Source organism: Rhopilema esculentum, chromosome 20 (assembly GCF_057945365.1).
Source record: "Rhopilema esculentum isolate cy_ngs chromosome 20, ASM5794536v1, whole genome shotgun sequence".
Taxonomy (NCBI): Eukaryota; Metazoa; Cnidaria; class Scyphozoa; order Rhizostomeae; family Rhizostomatidae; genus Rhopilema; species Rhopilema esculentum.
This window is the reverse complement of record NC_142834.1, coordinates 13,264,154-13,283,501: the sequence shown is the minus strand read 5'-3', so window position 1 is coordinate 13,283,501 and position 19,348 is coordinate 13,264,154. Positions and strand designations below refer to the sequence as shown.

Here is a 19,348-nt window from a genome sequence, read left to right as displayed (position 1 = left end):
GAAAATCTAGGCCTTTCAATACCACTAACATACGCAATGAACTAAAAACTTAGCATCGGACGCTTTTATTAATAAGAAAGGGGATATGTCAATCAAAGAGTTTGTAACCAACCCAGGCTCTTCAAAGGGCCTAGAGGAGATCAGCAGTAGATCAGCAGTAGACCCTTTCGCCAGAAGAATCAAGCTTGTAGGTCGTAGAGGTTATCATCAAATTCTTGGAAATAAGTATGTCAGAAAAATATTATAAATTGCTTTGAAAAAAGCAGACATTTTACAACATATTGGCTAAAAGCTTTTTTGCCTGACACTCCTTAGGGCATTAAACGTCAGAATAAGGGTCCGAACGAACACGATGACTAATATTATAGCCAATATTATAGTTTTAAAGAATATCATAAGAAATATTATAGTCTTTAAGATCATGGTCTTATAAGTCGTTTGGAATTTTTCTAAATCTGTTTCTTGTAAGTTTTTGATTACCCTTCATCAAAGATAGTAGGCTATCCTTTATCGCTTTGATAGTCAGAAGAATTCCTAACCAATGTATCATCAACGTTACCAATAATTTGGCTTCTCAATTGAATCGTATTAACTATCGGCATGAACCTTTATATTTGGTTTGTCTTCTCCAACCAACAGATGATTAACCTCTACAAATGGCGCCAGAATAAAACCACATATTCCGATATCAGTGTCAGTGTAGATTCTTCAGATTCTTTCAAACCAGATCACAAGATTGTATAAGCAATGGTTACAATGCCTGCCAAAATTACTTGGAACACCCAGCAATTTACGCTGCATTTGATATCTTTCATTCCTTTCATGAGAAAAAATTGCTACTTCCGCCCCCTTCCCCCTAAAACAACGTTGATGATTTAGAGAAATATCATAAAAGAAGCGCAAAAGAAAGTGCTTCCTGAAATCCTAACCCGTTTGATAATAAACCAACATTGTTCTGTAGGGGAGAGGGGGATGATTGATTTTGATCTTGGAAATTGATGTCAGTGTTCCAAGACTTTTGGCAGGCCTTGTATATCTGGACTGGAACCTAGGTTGCCGATTGCGTACAAGAAATTTTGTTCAATGTGTGAGGCCACCCCCATCTTAGAGTAAAGTATACTTATGGAATTTGATCATTATTACGTATGCCTGTTACTCCATAACGAGGGGTGTCTCACTCTTCGAAAAACTTCTCTTGGTCGTCAGTATAGAAATATATTAGTTTGATCTTATAACGTGTCTCGAGAATTTGCAGAAAGGGAAAACTAGATTTAAATGTTTGCGAAAGAAACGATGGTGTAGCAAATAAGTTATGGTGCCCAGAAGGTTTCACCTGAAAAAATTGGTACGATCAAAAAATAGAATTCTTACGTACACGTCGCAGAGATTCCTTCTAGGAATTTTTGACCACATGTCATAAAGAAGAACAATATGAAATAAATCTGCTGGTGCAAAATCAGCCAAATATGGTAAAAATTAAGTGTGATACAGCCAGTGTAAGAGTGTAAGATTGGTATTTAAAAAAATTTAGAACAGATCCGAATTCAAATTTTCATATAAATAGATTTTATTTAGAAAAATTCACATGAAACGGTTTTCTAACAGCCCTGTCCACACTACACAAACTAACCCAGGCTCGCACTAGGTTAAATTGAACCTAGGGCGAACCCTGTTTGGTCCACACTTGATTTTCATGTTTTGTAATGTGGACACAAAGCAGCGTGACCAGATCTAGCATAATATTACGCTTTTAGCATGATATTGACCAAAAATCGTCATATAGCATAACATCTAGCATAATTTGAAATCTAGCATAACTCTGGCATAATTTTGATATTTTTAAAAAAATCATTGTTTCCATTGATCCGTTGTCTATCGTTACCAAATGCAAATACTTTACATCAGCATCTGTGGTTTCATTTTTGGAGCTAATTGTGACATCCCCTTTCAGGATTTTGCCAGATGTTTGGAATGGCTGACAGCCAAATATTATATGGTTGGCACCCAAATTCAGCCAGCTAAATGCAGATACAGAAAAGCTAAATTTTTGCTAATTGTGGGGAGTGATAGCGTAATCAAAATTAGCATTTGCAATTTTGAAATTATTTCAAAAAATTTTGAATGTTATCTGTGCAAAAATTTTTGTTTTCTTTGCGTTTTTGTTGCTTTTTTGCAAAATGCGGCCGGAATTCAGCCAAATTTTGCTTCTTCGGCCAAATCAATTTATGACGGCCAAGGGGTTTTGAGAAACTGCCAAAATGGAGAAATTTGGCCATCAAAACCATGATCTAAATCGCTTTTTTTATGAAGAATGACAACACTCGCATTTAGATGAGAGGTCAAAAAGGCCAAATGGCAACTCTGGCCATTTTTGATATTCTGAGCATACGTTAGCCTCTTCCTCGAGCAGGGTTGCCTTGATTTGAAATTTAGCATAATTTTTCTAAATCTTGCATAATTTAATGACAAACTTAGCAAAATTCCAAAATTGAGATCTGGTCAAACTGACACAAAGTCGGGGCGAACTCAGGTTAGTTAATGCTACGTATGCGTAGTTAAATTACACAACAACAAATCAACGAAAAGACAAATATTCCACAAACACGATCAAAATGGAAGTTGCCGAAGTTGCAGTTTATTGTATTTTGTCTAAAAAGTTTTTCTGGCAATACAGTTTATTCAAAAGAAATATCAAAAGCCATGGCAGTCAAGATTAAACAGAATATTGGCTGCATCTCGCAAACGGATTCGACAGTATAAGAGATTCAGATCACAGAGGAGGAAGAAATTTGAAACATGTCAGAAAGAATCACTTTAGAGTGCATGCAATCAGTAGACGTGGAAAGAAAATACTGGTGTAAAACCCAAAGTAAAAATTGGTGGGACTCAATCGTGTTGCATCATTTTGAGGCATATGATTGGCATACGCTACAAAGACTAACCCGGGTTCGCCTCAAGTTTGTGTCCGCACCGGAAATTTATAAAACTTCTGGGTCGAACTTACCTCTGGAGATGGGCGAACCCAGGATAGTTGTGTCCACACTGCAAAATCTAACCTGGGTTAGCGAAAACCTGGGACGAAACCAGGGTTAGTTTGTGTGGTGTGGACAGGGCTTTAATGGCAATATCAAATCACCAACTGCTGAATTGAAGTTTGGCTCACCCTCAAAAGAATGCAATTATTTGTACACGTAAGGATATAACTGAAACAGCAAAGAAAGTTCAACAGTGGACCATTAGAGAGATGGATCCTGATTGTACGAAAGAAAGCACGTAGTTTTCTGTATAATCATTTCTAGCAATTTCAAAAAGTATTTTTTTCTCTATTTCAAAATGTGGATATATTCTTATATAAAGTGCTTAACACCTAATATTCTTAAATTAATCAGTGCAAGAAAGTTGAATGCTTTAACTCCTATATAAATACATGATTATGGAATGCAAAGTAGATGGCTCTAAAAAGTTTGTTTGGTTTACTCCGTTCGGGAGTGAATTATTGAAGGAACAAATATTCTGACAACTGAAAATGCAAGAAATGGTCAGGGTTACCGTGCTAAAAAGTAAGCGGGACTGTGCTATAGGCAGCTAATATAAGACACACAACAGGCCACATCCATAGTCACAGCCAATATTCCTGCATTTGTTTCAAAGATTCTAAATTGCAGATTCATGGAAAATATGAAGCCCGAACCTCTCCGTCCACGACATCATTTCAAATAGTCAGATGTGACGCTCAGGATACTCACTGCAACCTTCTTAAGAGTCACTGAATGAATAAATCGTATTTAGAAACAGCGGTCAATACCATTTAATAAAGGCAAACAACAACTCTACCAACAATTATAATCGGTCCTAAAAAATAGTCCTGAAAAGCACATGGGTCCTGCAGGGGTAGGCCGTTTCACTAGCTATATTTTGTGTTATCCCTCACTGTAGCCTCAAAACTTTCCAGGCACCTTCACAGAAAGACAATTCTTTCATTAGTAGCGACTGTCAGTGTAACAAAATATCGAGCTTGATCAAGCACGATACAGGTGCACGGGTTAGAGTTCTGTGTGTGTATTGCTTTTCTTATCCACACCCTCCTCAATAGCTTCTTCTTCGTCTTCAGGAAAGCCGTCATCGGGTTGTTCCTGCTTATCTTCCTCTGCACCTTCGTCTTCAGGAAAGCCGTCATCGGGTTGTTCCTGCTTATCTTCCTCTGCACCTTCTTCCGCCTCTTCACCATCTGAGTTTTCTTCCTCGTCCCCCTCTTCTTCAATGTCGGCCCCCATGGGCATCATTTGTCGAATTTTTTTCAAATCCTTCTCCGTCAGGGCGTCAATATCTTCCATTGTTATGTAGTTGTCATTATTCTTGTCCGCAAGGTTTGTCACCTAATGATTTTGAAGTAGAAAGAACAATAAACAAACAAATAGTCGAAATCGATCGGTTAAAAACCGAAAATGTAAAGGATTCAGTGTTAAATGAAAACTCAGAAATGAAAAATGTTTAAGGCTCGGAAATGAGGAAATTCAGAAAAGAATATGAGATTTTTTATGTAATAACATACCAATAACGACTTTATTCAATTTTGTGAACAGGACTCGAAACAGAAAAAATTAAGTATTGAATGCATCAACGAATGAATTGATGAAAGAAGAAGAAGAAGAAAAAAGAAGAAAAGAAGAAGAAAAAAGAAGAAAAGAAGAAGCCATATTTGGGAAAGTATGCTTCTTGGAACAAATCTTTCAAGGAGAAATAACTTTTTTCCCTCCTAAGTTGCTTACGTGATATTATGCGTAAACAAATCTAAGGACGGCTTTCTTCAAATGGACTAGATTTATCGACAATATATTTCTCAAGAGCTTTTGAGAATGTTATAATTCTTCTACAAATATCAATACAACTAATCATTAAAAAACTTTCTCTTTCTGCATGTCACTCGTCCTCTTTTAGATTTTTCTTCCCGAACTTACAAAAATTCCTTCTCCTTTTTTCTTCTTCTCCCATCTTGGAATCTTCCTCTTGTTCCTATCAAACAGCTTGCTCTTTGCATCTTAGACTTCCTTATTTCACGTCCATTTATACAAGGACTTCTTCATCTTCCTTCAGGCAAGATATTTCTCTGTCATGTATCTTTCAACTTCCCTAGATCTCTTTTAGCTTCTTGATTGCACAATACCACCAAATAATTCTTCTCTACCTCTCTCAAGACAAGCCCTTTATAAACCCTTGCAGCTTCTTCATTCTTCTACTTAGTTAGGTTAGAGTAGGCAAAGCGAGGTTTCTATTTCTCTGGTGTCAAAAACTGGTATGATTTCCCTAACAGCATTCGAGAAAATGAATTCATCGCTCGTTTTAAAACAGGGTTTAGAGAGTATCTTTTGAACCTTTCATAGGACCCAAACACGACCCCATGGTAGAACAGCAATTCGCATATTTTATGTATTTATTTTTATTTTTATTTATTTTTTTTCTCTTATTATTGAAAAACAAATATTGCAAATAGTTTTTTTTGCTGAAAGGTATCTCGTTTAAAATAAATATTATTTATATAATTATTGATAGTGACTTCTACTGCAGCATCTCCTTGCGGTTCTTATACCAAAATCTCTAACATCTCGTATTTTTCATTCTTCCTCACCTCCATTAAATTTTCCATTTCTAACTTTTTTTAATTAGATCAAAACAAGAAGTCACTCTGCTACTAACTTGAAAACGGCTTCTACATCACATGTCAGTACCCAGTTTCCTACCGCAGATTTGCGCTAGTTTTTGCTTTGACGACTCGATTAATATAAAAACCTTGACGACTCGATCAATATAAAAAAGTACTGCGTCCTCTTTAAAACTTATATAAAAAAATTTCAATCAGAAAAGCAACAGTTCATGAACATGTTTTTTTGTAATGTAAAAGTTTACATAAAAGCACGTGCTTGACGATGTCCAACTTGTCAGTCATCTAAATGAAATTCCTAAGACATGTGTTGGGCTTTGTCTATTGAAAAATTGACAAGGAAAGAGTACAAGTTTGAGTCATCAACCAAAAAAATAATTTTTGATGTCGCAGTTCCTTTTGCTGTTAAAAGCAAAACCAGTATTAATTTAGGATCGTTTCATTTCTAGTCTAGTCTCCTATTTCACCATGGCACCCTCTCATGGATTGATATTGTCTCTGAGAAGATTAGTTAGAATAAATTAGAAAAGGGCCGACGGTGAAAAGATTGTTTTGATTATGAGCAACTCTTCTCATCAAGAAGACAAACGTCCATTCTCCTTCTTTATCATTATCTGTATTTCAACATGCAAACATATATTTGGCGTGGGTCATCGTACGGTATAATTCATAATAGCATCTTTTTCATTATTATTGTCATCATGAAAAGGTGCGTGGTTTTGAGCTAGGAGGGCAAGTCATTTTGAGATCCAGAAGTGAAATCTTAGACAGAAATCATGTGGGCATGTGGACACCTCAAACTGATATTGATATAAGGCCAACTCTGATTAACTGATTGGAATCATCGATCATAATTAACGCACGATCAATGATCAATCACATATCAAGACGTGTTTGGCTTAACAACGAAAAGTTACAGATGACTGACCAATCATTGCTATCAGGTATAAATGCCTAATTGAAAGAAACATCAGACGCGAAGGCATGACTGGTTTAGCAATCAAACATGACTGATACATTGATAAGACTTCAACTAATGTCTGTCTAATGAACGATGAATTCATGGTGCGCCGATTTATCTAACATATAGGATGATAGGCTGATTTATAATATAGGAAGGGAAGCAGAGTTAATAAAAATGGTATATTAAGAGAAGTGATAGGAATCTTGGCAGAAACATTATGGAAATGACGATGGCTTACATGTCCTCTGAGGCCATGACATTTAAATATTAAAGCGTGTATGCACAAAGGAAATAAGTAGATAATACATTCCAAATGACGTGAATAATATTTAGAGTTGATGCATACTAAAATATTAGCCATAAAGAGATGGTCAAGATCATACACACCCAAAAGCCTTGAATCACGACATTCTGTCAAACAAGAAACGGCCATTTTGATTAAAAATTTCATTGTAGATCTGTAGATCCAGTGTTGCTTATGGAATAAATGCCATGTAGACAAGACTCTGTTAGTCTCATTTTCAATTAAATCTGTTTAAACCTCTTGGATTAATTAACGAAGTCGTCATCTTGAGCGAGCCCGTAGGAAAGAATCGTCTATCAACCATAATGGCTTAATTGGCAAAAGTTTTTCTAACCAGCAAACAATTTAAATTTGAAAGTATAGAGTTGAGATCAAATGTTAGTAAAACGAAAAAAAAATCCAAGAAGTGTATGCGCTTGTCACTATTTCTCGAGAAGAGTCAATTGCTGTTCCATTAAATGAGAGTGCAACCAAAAAAGACCAAATTACTACTTTACAATAAAAACTCAACCAAAGGCCTATTTAATCGAAGACTGGAGACAAAATTTGCAAAATTGATAGTGTTATCAAAAATCAATACATTAGGAATGGTGGGATTAAGGGTAGATTCTCAGGTGCGGTGAGACAGTGGCATATAAGCAAGCCATAAGCCTAATTGTGATCACCTTCTGTCGGGTTCTTATTCTTTTGGTCTAAATTATCTTCAGGTGACAGAAGGTAAAATATGACAGTGAAGTAGAATGGAGAAATGGATTAAATAAACAAATCTGTGCCAAACTATCGGTTTAACGTCTCGAGGGTGAGAGGAAAAATCTCTGATGATGTTTGCGTTCAGGGCCATTTACAGTTTTCACTCAAGCGATTTTTACAGTCAAAGAAGCGAGGAGGGTTTCTACGCCATAATGGAAGCAAAAATTGTTTTCTAATGAGAGCAGAAGTGCTCTTTGTGATTATGAATGCATGTCAAGGAGACGGTTCAGATGATGGAACATAGTTTGCTGATTTAGTTTCGCTGATCTAAGCAAACTGAATGGTTAATCATAAATGAGTGAAAATCATACAATATCCCTTGATTGTATCAAGGGAGACGGAAGCCTCCAAAGTTTATAAGCTACTTTCACCTTAGGGATTTGTAAACGATAACATTGACGAATGATTTAGTCTTCTGATACTAACATTGGTCTTATGGGCATTGAAAGAGGAAAAGGAGCTTGGGATGCATAAAAAACAAACATGGGAATTCAGAGCTTAAAATAAACGAATTAAGCCCTGGTCAAACGATCCAACATTTCACGCAACCTTTCGCTCAATACTTTTCTTCTATGTTGGACAATGATCCAACATGATGATCAGTGATCCAGCATTTTGCCCAACATTATGTTGTTGGGCGATAGGTTGGGTAAAATGTTGGATCGTTTGACCAGGGCCTTATACGAGTTGTTAAAGGGGGATTCTTGAAATGAAAAGATATATATTCAGAAAAGTCAGAGGAATTTAAAGTCAATAGTTAAGATATGTGAGCAGCAACAAATGATAATAAAAAGATGAATGCAACAAATTGCAGTACACTAAAATAAGTTGGTCGTTTGACTCAAAGCTGGGTCAAATAGTTCTTGAAAAGTCGGCAGTTTTGTAAGCTGAATGTTTGCCACAAAATATTTTTACGTAATAACGCAAAAAGACCGCCCTGCTTTCACTTTGGATAAAAAATATGATCTATTGCCGATAAATTGGAAATAAATTGTGCTTATTACCAGTTGATAAAGTTAGCTCATAAAATTTCAACCTCTACAAGTGATCCGTATTGAAAAACAATTTATAAAAAATCTTGTTCGTTCTGTCTGCTACATAGAAAATTATTGGACAAGATTACAAAGTCGAATTTGTTAACTCAAATATAAGCAATAAATTTCGAGACAAAAGATCGATGTTAATGTATATAGGAACTTGAATTCGCAAAATAACGAAATATTCTGAGGCCATTTACAGGTATAAAAAAAGCACAATGGGGAATGACGTACCAGCCATAATCAAATTAACCCATGAAAGAACAAGCAAGAAGTTTGATTTGAGCGAAATAGGATGAAGCACGGTTGACACTGTATAGTCAAACATTAGGATTTACATCAAAGCGGGAATCTATTAGATTGAAAGGAGGATGAATATCTGCTCCCACGTTCAAGTGTATTCAAAAATTTCGTATCAACGTCCCCAACAATGGTTGAATTAATGTTATAAAGTTCTATAAACGTTGTTTATCTAACATAGGTTCAAGCTTTCAATAAATAGACGGCGCTAAGACGCTGGAAAATCACTTGGCATCAGTCTCGCATTTCCACGATTTTGTCGTCAAGACACAAATTAAAACAATCTATGTTACAAAATATGTTGTGCAAAGATGGGACTTCCAACAGATAAACGAAGAAGATAAATTATAAGAATCAGGACGAATTAGGATTATTATGACGGATGGATTGGACTAGGCCAATACGAAATAAATGGGGATCATATTATCAAACAAAATATAACGAGGTGGGAGAAAAGAATTTAGGTAAATACAATTTGGGGCAAAGAAGAAGATAGGAAAGAGGAAGAGAGGGAATTAAGAAACGAAAGGAAATAGGTAAACAAGAAGAGACAGGAGATCAAATAAAAAGGCAAATACTGGTGTAGAAAAATAGAAAACTTGATAAAGGAAGAATAGAAGAAGAAATTGGAAAAGAAGAAGAAATGAAGTAAGGAAGACGAAAGGAACTAGGGAAAAAAGAAGACATGACGGAGCAAAGAAGGATCATAATAATATAAATTATTATAAGATATATATAAAGGACAAGAATATGAAAAAGGTAGAAAAAATATTTTGAGAGACACGAAAAAAGGACACAAGAAAAAAATGACAGAAATGAAGAAAATATAAAGAAAGAGGAAAAAAGTAAAGTTGGCTCGAGACAGAAGACCAAGGCAAAGCGTATAGATTACTAGCAACCCTTCGCATGAATATCATCTCACAAAATTAAAAAGAAAAATAAAAATAGGTCTACCTCTTTTATCTCCGAACGTTGTCCTTGCAATGCATTCTAAAAAGAGCATGGATATTTTTACATTTGGATCACCTTACTTCTGCATGATTCACAAATGCAAACCAGTCAAGTCACTGGGATCCATTATATGAACTAAATTAGCAAAGGTACAGTTTTTAAATAAAAAACAGCGAAAATCTGACCAGATCTTGCCAATATAAATTGGCATTTTGATTTCAATTGAATGTATTTCACTAGACATTAAAGAATCAGCTTTGGTTCGAACAAATCATTTATGTTTCGGATAAAGTAACAACTAAGAAAGAACTAATAGTATCAATTTCTCTCTCCCCCCCCCTCCTAATCTCAAACAAATAAAAAAGAAACAGCCTAGAAGATAGCAAATGTTTTATTAGGGCACACCAACAAGATCTGGGGGACGGGGATGCACAAACAGATCAGACATATTTACTGTAAAATTCACAAATTTATCCCAGCAAAACATAAATTTTTGTTTTGACTGATGACTGAAAGAAATGGAAGATATTGATCCTATAAATCTGAATTGTTAAAGTTTCTAGATCTCCTCAAAGGGCAGCTGCTTTTAATTTACCGGAATTAATATCTTTAAAATTACGTCTTAAAAATTGATATTATCAAAAGTCTAACAGTGTCTTGGTCGTTTCTCTTTAAAAGCGGTGCAAATCACTCTTATGTCGAGACAATCTATACAATTTAAGAATTGTGAAGATTTTCTTAGAACGATTCTGAAAATTTTGACAACCTAAGAATCAAATCAAATTTGTTGGGACGATATTCTAGAGAAAGACTTTTAATGTGTGAGGAAATCCCCGCTTTTGGGGTCCAAGAGAAGGATTACTGTGTTTAATAATTGTTACAGATGCTCTTAAACCCCAGCAATGGGGATGACCCACTATTTAGAAGACGCAAGTTTGTTTGCATTCAGACACTTTGCTATTACTCGAGAGATAGTTACAAAAGCAATGATATTTTGAAGTTCTTTTATCTAAGTACTTACCATTAAAAATTTAGAAAAGTTCTTCTTGCTTATTTTTCCCTTTGCTTTTACTTCAAGTGCAAGAAGTTGCCTTAAAAATAAAAGCAGGAGAAAGAGAGTAATAGAAAGAGAGGAAGGATGCAGGGAGTTGATATTGTCTGGCTCCGTTAGAATTTGACTGAAATGGAAGGTCGAGTAACGATTGCGTCTGGCATTAAATAAAAAAGGTGTAGTGTCTAGCGCCGCAATAAACCCATTTAATTTCTTTATTGTTCTTTTTATATTTTTCAATACTGATTGATGTTTGTAAACAACGATGGAATCAGGCAGGTTCCATATTATTAACTACTATCACAAGAGGTTGGAGACTTCAACTTTGATGCGCAAATTTACAGCATTAACAAAGATAGCCAGACACAATATTTTTATTTAAAATTGAGTGACATGGCATTTTATAATGACATAGACAGTATAATTAAATACAATATTGCTAGAAACAGGCCCGTTGAAAGGTTCTGCAAAGTTCTGGTAACACAGTTACGCCCTGGGTTCAAGGGTGTCGACTATCCTCTATAACCTATTTGACGCTTTAAAATCCAGGGTAACACACTCAAAGAAAGGGGTGAAAACGTGGCGCCCTGAAAGCAATTTGCACAAATGACCTTTGATGGATATGTTTTTCAATCAAGCTTTTAAGATAGCATGGATGGCTCTGCTAAGGACTGGGATGTATACATTTATTGTTTATACAATATAAAATCTGCAAAATCTGGGAAACGACTCTCAAAAAAACATGCGGAAGGAAGTAATTCACTTGATACCACACATGAGTGCTGCTCCTCTTCTAAAATCGAAAGGATTTGGCCTTTGAAACCATTGAACTCTCACCATGCAAAAACGTTATATACATAATCCAGTTACATTACCATATACAGCTGTAATCAAATTTACTTTTATATGTAATTTCTAGTACAGTGCTAAGCTTGAAAGTAGTACAATAACCCTAGTAAATCGTGAAAAATAAAAGAAACATACCGAGCCCCATCATTCGATTTAAGTTTGTAGTTTTTCAGTGGGATGTAATTATCTTTCCAGTCCTTACCATCACAATCTGACTCATTTATCTTCAAAGGGTGGGTGAACCAAACATTAACAGCAATATTTCTGTTGTATGACCGAACTTGATGAAACCAACTAAAACAAATATCACAGGCATAGAAAACTATTTGCCACATAACATGGCTTTATGGGGGAAAAACTGGTTTAAACATCATAGATATGTGCCATTGTACTTGTTTTCAATAAGTGAAGCATTCGAAGCACTCTACATTCTTCGCAGTCAAATGTAAAGCAACTTTCCTGGAGTCTGAAGTTTTTAAATTTCTGCTAAAAAATATATCAAAAGAAATCTGCAAGTAGTGTTTTTCATTTTCATAAAACAGTGTTTCTCATCTCTCTTTAAAAAAGCAACATATAATTGCCATATTTTATAGAAATTGAAGAAAATTGTTGACAGATTTATTCTGATGTAGTGCCTCAAAGTTTCACTAAATTTCATTGTCAAAACAGCAAAATAATCAGTCAACATCTTTTCAACCAGAACTCTTTAAAACGACGAAGAATGCTTCTCTTACAATAATCTACCATAGCAAGCTTCTTCAAATCACAACATTTTCGATAAATTATATGGTTTAGGCCCTTGGTTGTTGTAAGCTACCATTTCTTCCACCTTTTCCAGACTTCAGAAACTTGAAAAGAATTGTATCACGTTATTATCTGTCATTAAATTCACCACTAAAAAGAATCCTTTGTCAAGATCATGATCAGAGCCATCGTAAACTATGGTGCTCAGGTCTCATATGTTGACAAACTTGTTGCAAGGTCAATTATTTGCCGAACAAGTCCAAAAATTTGTCAAAGAAGCACCCCTACATTGTAAAATACTCCTTGTTTTAACAACAAATTTTTTTTTCCGAAAGGAATGTACCCTCAATGCCCCAGCATAGTGAGAGCCCTGATGAAAGGATTGTTCTCAAAATCAATATACCTAAGGGGGATGAACAGGCAGTCTCCAGCCTCCATTTTGGCTTCCCACCAAGGTGCGCTTGCGATGCCGGGGTACTTGTCCAAGTCGACAGCATCTGGGTTGACCTTGCTGTATCCACCGTTTGGCTCATCAATATCAATGTGTTCTTGGTGATTCTGAAAGAATGAGAATTTATGTAGATAATAGGAAATAGCTCACCTAGAGGTGAACTGTGACAAAGCATGTTACTTTGTGATGAAATTAGCTATTAGTTATGTCTGTAAGAAGCATTGACAAAACAAGTGCAGTGGTATTAAAAAGACTGATAACACACTTTGAAAATTATACTGCCTTCTAATACATGAATTTGTGATTTTGCTAACAACATAGAAAAAGAGTTTAAAATGTATCAATTACATGTAATTGTTTTTAACCTAATATACATAGACCCTGATAAAGGAGAAGAATGAGAAGTTGGTTGATAAAAAATTTTTAAAGGAAAGTTGACAGTCTTAAAAAAATGGTGATCAAGATGATTCCAGCCACTCAACAGGTGCGAGAAAATAGAAAGGTTTAATTGGGGGAGATTCACGTTTACAGAATTGCTTTTGAAGTTTTTTTGTATGTTCTTTTTGGGGACTTTTTAGATCGCCAGACTCTTCATCTCCTGCCTGATAACCCTAGAACTTGCATCTGAAATGTAAACTTTACTCTGCTTTCTTTTCTAGTTTTCAGACATCACTTCTCTAACTCACCAATAACTGCCCCAAATCTAGATTTCTGCCTATTTTGAGTTTTTGTATTGTCTATTTGATTTTGTTCTTGTCGCTCAGACTCATGCTGGCCAGACAGGAAAATCCAAAGGGCTGGAACTGTATGCAGGACACAAGATATCAAAGTCTGGTCTACAACCTTAAAGTTATTGATGACAATACTGTGTTCAACTTTTGCAACAACCAAGTTCATCTAAAAAGAACTGACACATTAAATTACCTTATCGACCATATACAGCTCTTTTTCTCCACTGAATAGGCAATTTATGTTGTCTACATTATCAGCATGAAGGACAGACTTGGTACCACCACTTGAAAACCACATTACTATATCCTGCAGCAAATTTACATATCCACCACACGTTAAAGTTGGTAACAATGTTACATCCCCTGGAAAAAACAATAATTGTTCTGAAGCAAAGATAATATTAGTTACATAGTTGCTAGATTATCACATAAAGTGTGCAACACATTGTCAGCACATCCAGAAGTTCTGGATAGTAACTATATTTGGAAACAATAACTAAATCTTTAGAAGGCTATGTTCTATTAATATATAACTAAAGGACATAAAAACTTTTGACATTGGAGTTCAAAAGTTCAAAGAGGAATCCCTCAGTATAGCATGGATGATAGAGCAGCAAATGTGACTAATGGGTATGTTTTTGGGGCAAGAACCCCATAAATTATGAAAATCCTTTTGAGCAGTTCCATTTGTTGCTATTGTTCTCAAACAATGGTGTCCAAATCATTCTTATTTTCATAGAACTGATTTATGCATCATAAGATAAGATAGCCAAAACCTCTTTGTAGCCCACACCAAGATGACATGATATACTAGGCTACCATGGTTATATAACAGGAATTGAGTAGAAACGACTAGGAAAGGAGTTAGGAAAAAGAAGTTTGGAAAAAATAGAAACAACTATGAAACAAGTAGGAACTAAGAAACAAGCAGAAACAAGTTTAAAAACTATAAAATAAGCAGAAATTGGAACGAAAAATATCAACTGAGGTACAATTTAATTAATAAATTTAATTGAATGCTGCCTTAATAGCTATGATGATGCTAGTTAACATTGTATTGTGAAAGGAGGAATTAATTGCTTAAGCCAGATGTGAAATGGCAGCATTGCAAGAGCAAATATAACTGGCATGGTGATTGACATGGAATAACTAGCAGGAAGGTCAAAATTAAAATCTCACCTAATTAAAAACAACTAGCAACTTAAAATCTCAGCTAATTAATCACTTGGGCAACCATCTGTTTTTTCCTGGATTCAACTTGCCGAAACACCATGGGGGCTTTGGGGTCAGGCCCCCATCCCAAACATTGATCAAGAAGTAGATTTTCAACCTATACAGCTTGTTCTTCTCGTGCATTGGCTTTTGTTCTTTCAGATTCTGTTTTTTGCTAAACAATAGCCTGGTATAAACAAAATATACATTTTCACTGGGTTTCAATAACCTTACTGAACAGGTAGGCCCCAGTGATGAAGATCTTTTTTGCTAAGTCACAAATAGTCTTCTCCTAGTTTCTCCTTGCTTGTGTTGGTTTCTTGTTGTTTCCTGTTATAGTAAACATGACTAGGCTACCACAACCAATCATGCAAGATCAAAATGAAATGTTTATAAAAAAAATAATATCACACCTCTCATTTCCTTCTGTATGCTATGTACCATATATACATCTTCAGTTTTATATTTATCAACAAATTCTTTCATTGTAAAAACAAAGGTTCGCAAGGATCTGTTTTCTTTCTTTCCCTCTTCTACATCAAACTTGAGATCTGCAAAGTTTGTTCTGAAAAGCAAGGCAGTTGCATCTTACATAGCATAAGTACAAAAGATTTTAAGAAGATATTGTAGGCTCTATACAGAGCTTAAGATATGCCAGCTCTTTAGGTGTTTACTGTGACATTTTAAAATCTTTGGATAGATTATGGTTAATAGAACTTTCAACTTTCATTTTAACCATAGCCTGACAGTCAGGAAAAGGTTTCATCCATCATCCATCCATTTTTGGCTTCAAGCATTGGCAAAAAGTGCACAAGTTTTATTAAATATATGTTTGTATTTAGATGTGCACCAGAATTTGATTTGCCTCATCTTTGACCTAATTATATACTGCTAATCCCCAATTAAATTAAATGCCAATAACTTCAGAATTTAATTGTACAGAAGGATTAAATATTTGCATGAATATCTAGCATATAAAAGAACATGCTAAGCACGAAAACAAACCTCAGATACTCATCATCCCATTTCTTGAATGCAGGCATCTTCTTTGCAGCCCCTTTAAAAACAGCTGGTCTCCCTGGAGTTACGTATTTCTCGAAAAACTCGACGGGACTTGGTAGCTCCGTCAAAATATCAACATGGCCTTCGGGAGTCCTTTGCAAACCTAGCCGCTCTAAATGCCCTTTAAGTGCTGCATTGCATAAAAAACCTGTTCCTAATAATAGATATAGACTTAAAAGAGTATAAAATGTATCCATCTTTTCACACGACCTTTTCCGGGGCAACCATAAAAAAGAAACAAGGAACAGAGGCCGATGGAACAGGAAGAACTTTACCATAAGCAACAGCAACAACATGGTATTTCTGGCAATATCCACTCTCTGGGAATCCTCCAGTCAACCCAGGCACCGCGGAGCGTTGAGAAAAATGGGGGATCTAAAAAAAGGGGGGGCTAAAACTGTATAAAAAGAGGTTATTCTGATAGTTTGATACTTAATATTTGGCATTTTTTGCAAAAAATGCCCAGCCCCCCCTGCGCCGCAGTGCCTTGAGCCTCAAAATTTTTCTAAATTTTTGAAAAATCTAGACGTAGCAAGTCAAATAAATGACACACAAATCCTTTTTTTAAGAATAAAACACCAAAGTTGGGTACTCCAGTTTCTTAAAACTTTAGGAAAATTCCAGTAATCATGGGCAAAGCAAAGGAATTCTTTTCAGAAGGGTACAGAAGTACAGAAATGACTTTTGCTGACAAAAAGAGGATGTTTCACACTTCAAAAATGTGGTTATATGAAAAATCTTATAAAAACTATTGAAACAGGTTTTGAAGTATTCTGAAAAACAAAAAGTCAATATATTCAATGAAAATCATGAGTCACTGCCGCACATTTCAGAGTCAGAGGTGCTAGACAAGTTTGCAAACACTTATTCAGTTCAGTTGTTTTTCCCACAATAATCTTTGGTGTTACAACCTTCATATCATACTTCAGCAAAAAAGTAGGGTTGGCGCTACAGTCCACCATGCCTCCTGCTCCAAAGTGTCTGAATAGAGATTATTTCATAACAACAAAACACAACAAAAACTACATATTCATTTCTTCAATTATCCTCAATCAATACCCTTCTTTCCAGTTAATTAGATCTCTAGGCGATTCACCAGACATGAATCTTTTAAGATTATTTGCAAAGAAATCATCAAGTTCATATTCAAATGAAAGACCTGAACAATGCGGTGTGATGAAAACATTTTCCATATCCCACAACAAGCTATCCTGTGGAAGAGGTTCTTTCTCAAATACATCCAAAATAGCACCTCCAATCCATTTTAAATTTAGCGCTGTTACAAGTTCCTTTTCCCTTATAATATTTCCTCTGCCAATGTTGACAAGAATACTTTTTCTCTCCTTGCAGTTTTCTAGAATGCCATTCATAAGAATGTTATCAGTTTTTGGTGTCTGGGGCAATGAGTTACAAATGTAATCACACTTTCTCAGGAATTCTGGCAAACTTTGCAACGAGAAGTGGTATTCATCAATGAAAGGATGCATTTGAGCTTCAGGAATTTCTTTAGACACCATTCCCAATACATTCATACCAAATGTCTTGGCAACACGTCCAACGTTGCTACCAATTTGGCCTACTCCTAGCAGGCCTAAAGTAAGGTTGCTCAACAAACGATACTCTTGCCTATTTCCCCATTCATGAGCCATCTGGTGCAAAATACTTTGCTTAAAATTTCTCTCCATCGCGATTATTTGTCCCAAAACATACTCAGCCATATGCTGCCCAAAAGCAGAGAATCTAGAGAGCTTCCACGTGGGGTAGGGCTTTTTATGATCTACAAACTTCGTAATGGCATCCACACCATCCCATGTACTCTGAATCCATTTAACATTCTTAAATTCATATAGAAATGGTGCAATTAAATCTGGATCGCCGACAAGAATACTGCAATCCCCTTCTATCTGTCTGGCAATTCTGCTTGTGCGTTCACTCTTTGAGATTTCAAGAACATCGCTTGTAGTCAACCCTGTCTCTGCAAGCCGATCGGAAACACATGTGTCCAGGTCAACCACATCTAAACATGTCAGTCGCTTCGCAATCCTAGTGCTTAAGTTTGGAAGAGCTGATAACAAACCAATTTTCACCCTGTTTGTCATCTTTCTTCAATTTCTACGTGTTCAAAATCCAACTCAGAGCTCCGATATTATCGTCGACATTCTCACAAAACCCACTGATCTAGAACCCACTGAACCTCCACCCGACCAATTCAATTATTTAATGCAGGAACCTCGCTTCCGCACGACTGCTTTTGGCGCAATTGTCTTGGCGCCAACTATTGGCGCCAATACTTTGTTTTGATTTCGAGACAATAAAATGGATATAAAACACCAGGTAAAAAATAACAGACGAAATACGTATCATCATCAGTTAACCAGGGTTTATGAATAAAGTTAAAGGATACTTCCTTTTTCGGAAATTTCTTGATCAGGGCCCCTATGGGGAGGGGGTGGAGTATTCTTGTGGCATAAGGCCCCATTTTTTCTGTTACCCGATGCATGGTCTTTTAATGGATGTGAAGCACCATTCAAAAGTTTAAAATTTTCCATTAATTCTAAACCGGATATATGTACCCACCAGAAGGCAACATAAAGTGATCAGAGGCGTTGAGATGAGGGGTTGGGCCAAAAAACGGGGGTATGGGCCATATTGGGGCCGTAAAATCTACACCATGATACATAGTTTTGAATGAATTTCTTTGAATCTCTTGGCAACTTAGATTTCTAAGTTGAAACTGAGATTGATGGAGATATCAAGAGGGTATCTTGGGTACCAGAGACTAATATATTTGAGGAGGGTAAAGGAATTGAAAGAGAAGGGGGAAACGAGAGAAAAAGAAAAGAGAGGCATGCAATTAGCTTGACGAGCAAAGGCGAGCAATGTTTAATGCTGACTCTCTTTTTTATAAACCTTAAACAAGATGTTATTATATTTGCTAAATGAGAGTCCTCCTAAATAAATCAAATTTGAAATTTATGTGAATATCGAATATGAAATAAATGAAGCTGGAATAAGGCTGCTAGTGTCAGGAATTATAATATAAAATTCAACAAAAGAAACAATCATGAACAAGTGGCAACAGGCACAAGTCAAGATAAAGCCTGGGGTCTTGATTATAAGGTAGCAAAAATGTCAAAATTAAGTTGGGAGGCTAATCTAGAGCAAAGCGAATTATTGTCAAATTCCTTGAAGAAGCTAAAATTATTCTTAAATTGTACAATTTGAAAAAAATCGATTTTCTGTAATACCTTCATAATAGACATTTCCCTAAATTAAGCAAAGA

At 35.7% G+C, this 19,348-nt stretch overlaps 2 protein-coding genes across 3 annotated transcripts; both read right to left on the bottom strand.

Annotated features, from left to right (window-relative positions):
* Nucleotides 1-3,784: 3,784 nt before the first annotated feature.
* On the bottom strand, nt 3,785-16,345 carry LOC135687696 (bifunctional peptidase and arginyl-hydroxylase JMJD5). Of its 2 annotated transcripts, XM_065204333.2 has the most exons (9): nt 16,009-16,345; nt 15,417-15,568; nt 13,985-14,154; nt 13,013-13,167; nt 12,001-12,159; nt 10,987-11,056; nt 9,969-10,004; nt 4,208-4,376; nt 3,785-4,153 (listed from the first exon to the last, which is right to left on the bottom strand). In XM_065204333.2, the coding sequence occupies exons 1-9, from the start codon at nt 16,341-16,343 to the stop codon at nt 4,044-4,046; spliced, it is 1,356 nt and encodes a 451-aa protein (XP_065060405.1). In that variant the 5' UTR covers nt 16,344-16,345; the 3' UTR covers nt 3,785-4,043. The 2 variants fall into 2 exon arrangements, with proteins under 2 accessions (XP_065060405.1, XP_065060404.1); XM_065204332.2 differs by having other exon boundaries at nt 3,785-4,376.
* LOC135687698 (uncharacterized) lies at nt 16,009-18,303 on the bottom strand. The gene has a single exon (XM_065204335.2). The coding sequence runs from the start codon at nt 18,162-18,164 to the stop codon at nt 17,118-17,120; it is 1,047 nt and encodes a 348-aa protein (XP_065060407.1). The 5' UTR covers nt 18,165-18,303; the 3' UTR covers nt 16,009-17,117.
* Nucleotides 18,304-19,348: the final 1,045 nt, after the last annotated feature.

Excerpts from the sequence above, each read along its gene's own strand:
- LOC135687696 (XM_065204332.2), bottom strand. The coding sequence starts at position 16,343 with ATGGTAAAGTTCTTCCTGTTCCATCGGCCTCTGTTCCTTGTTTCTTTT. Across the intron at positions 11,057-12,000 it reads AAATCGAATGATGGGGCTCG|GCAACTTCTTGCACTTGAAG; the intron begins GTATGTTTCTTT and ends TTTATTTTTAAG. Across the intron at positions 10,005-10,986 it reads ACTTTTCTAAATTTTTAATG|AATGCATTGCAAGGACAACG; the intron begins GTAAGTACTTAG and ends TGCTCTTTTTAG.
- LOC135687698 (XM_065204335.2), bottom strand. The coding sequence starts at position 18,164 with ATGACAAACAGGGTGAAAATTGGTTTGTTATCAGCTCTTCCAAACTTA.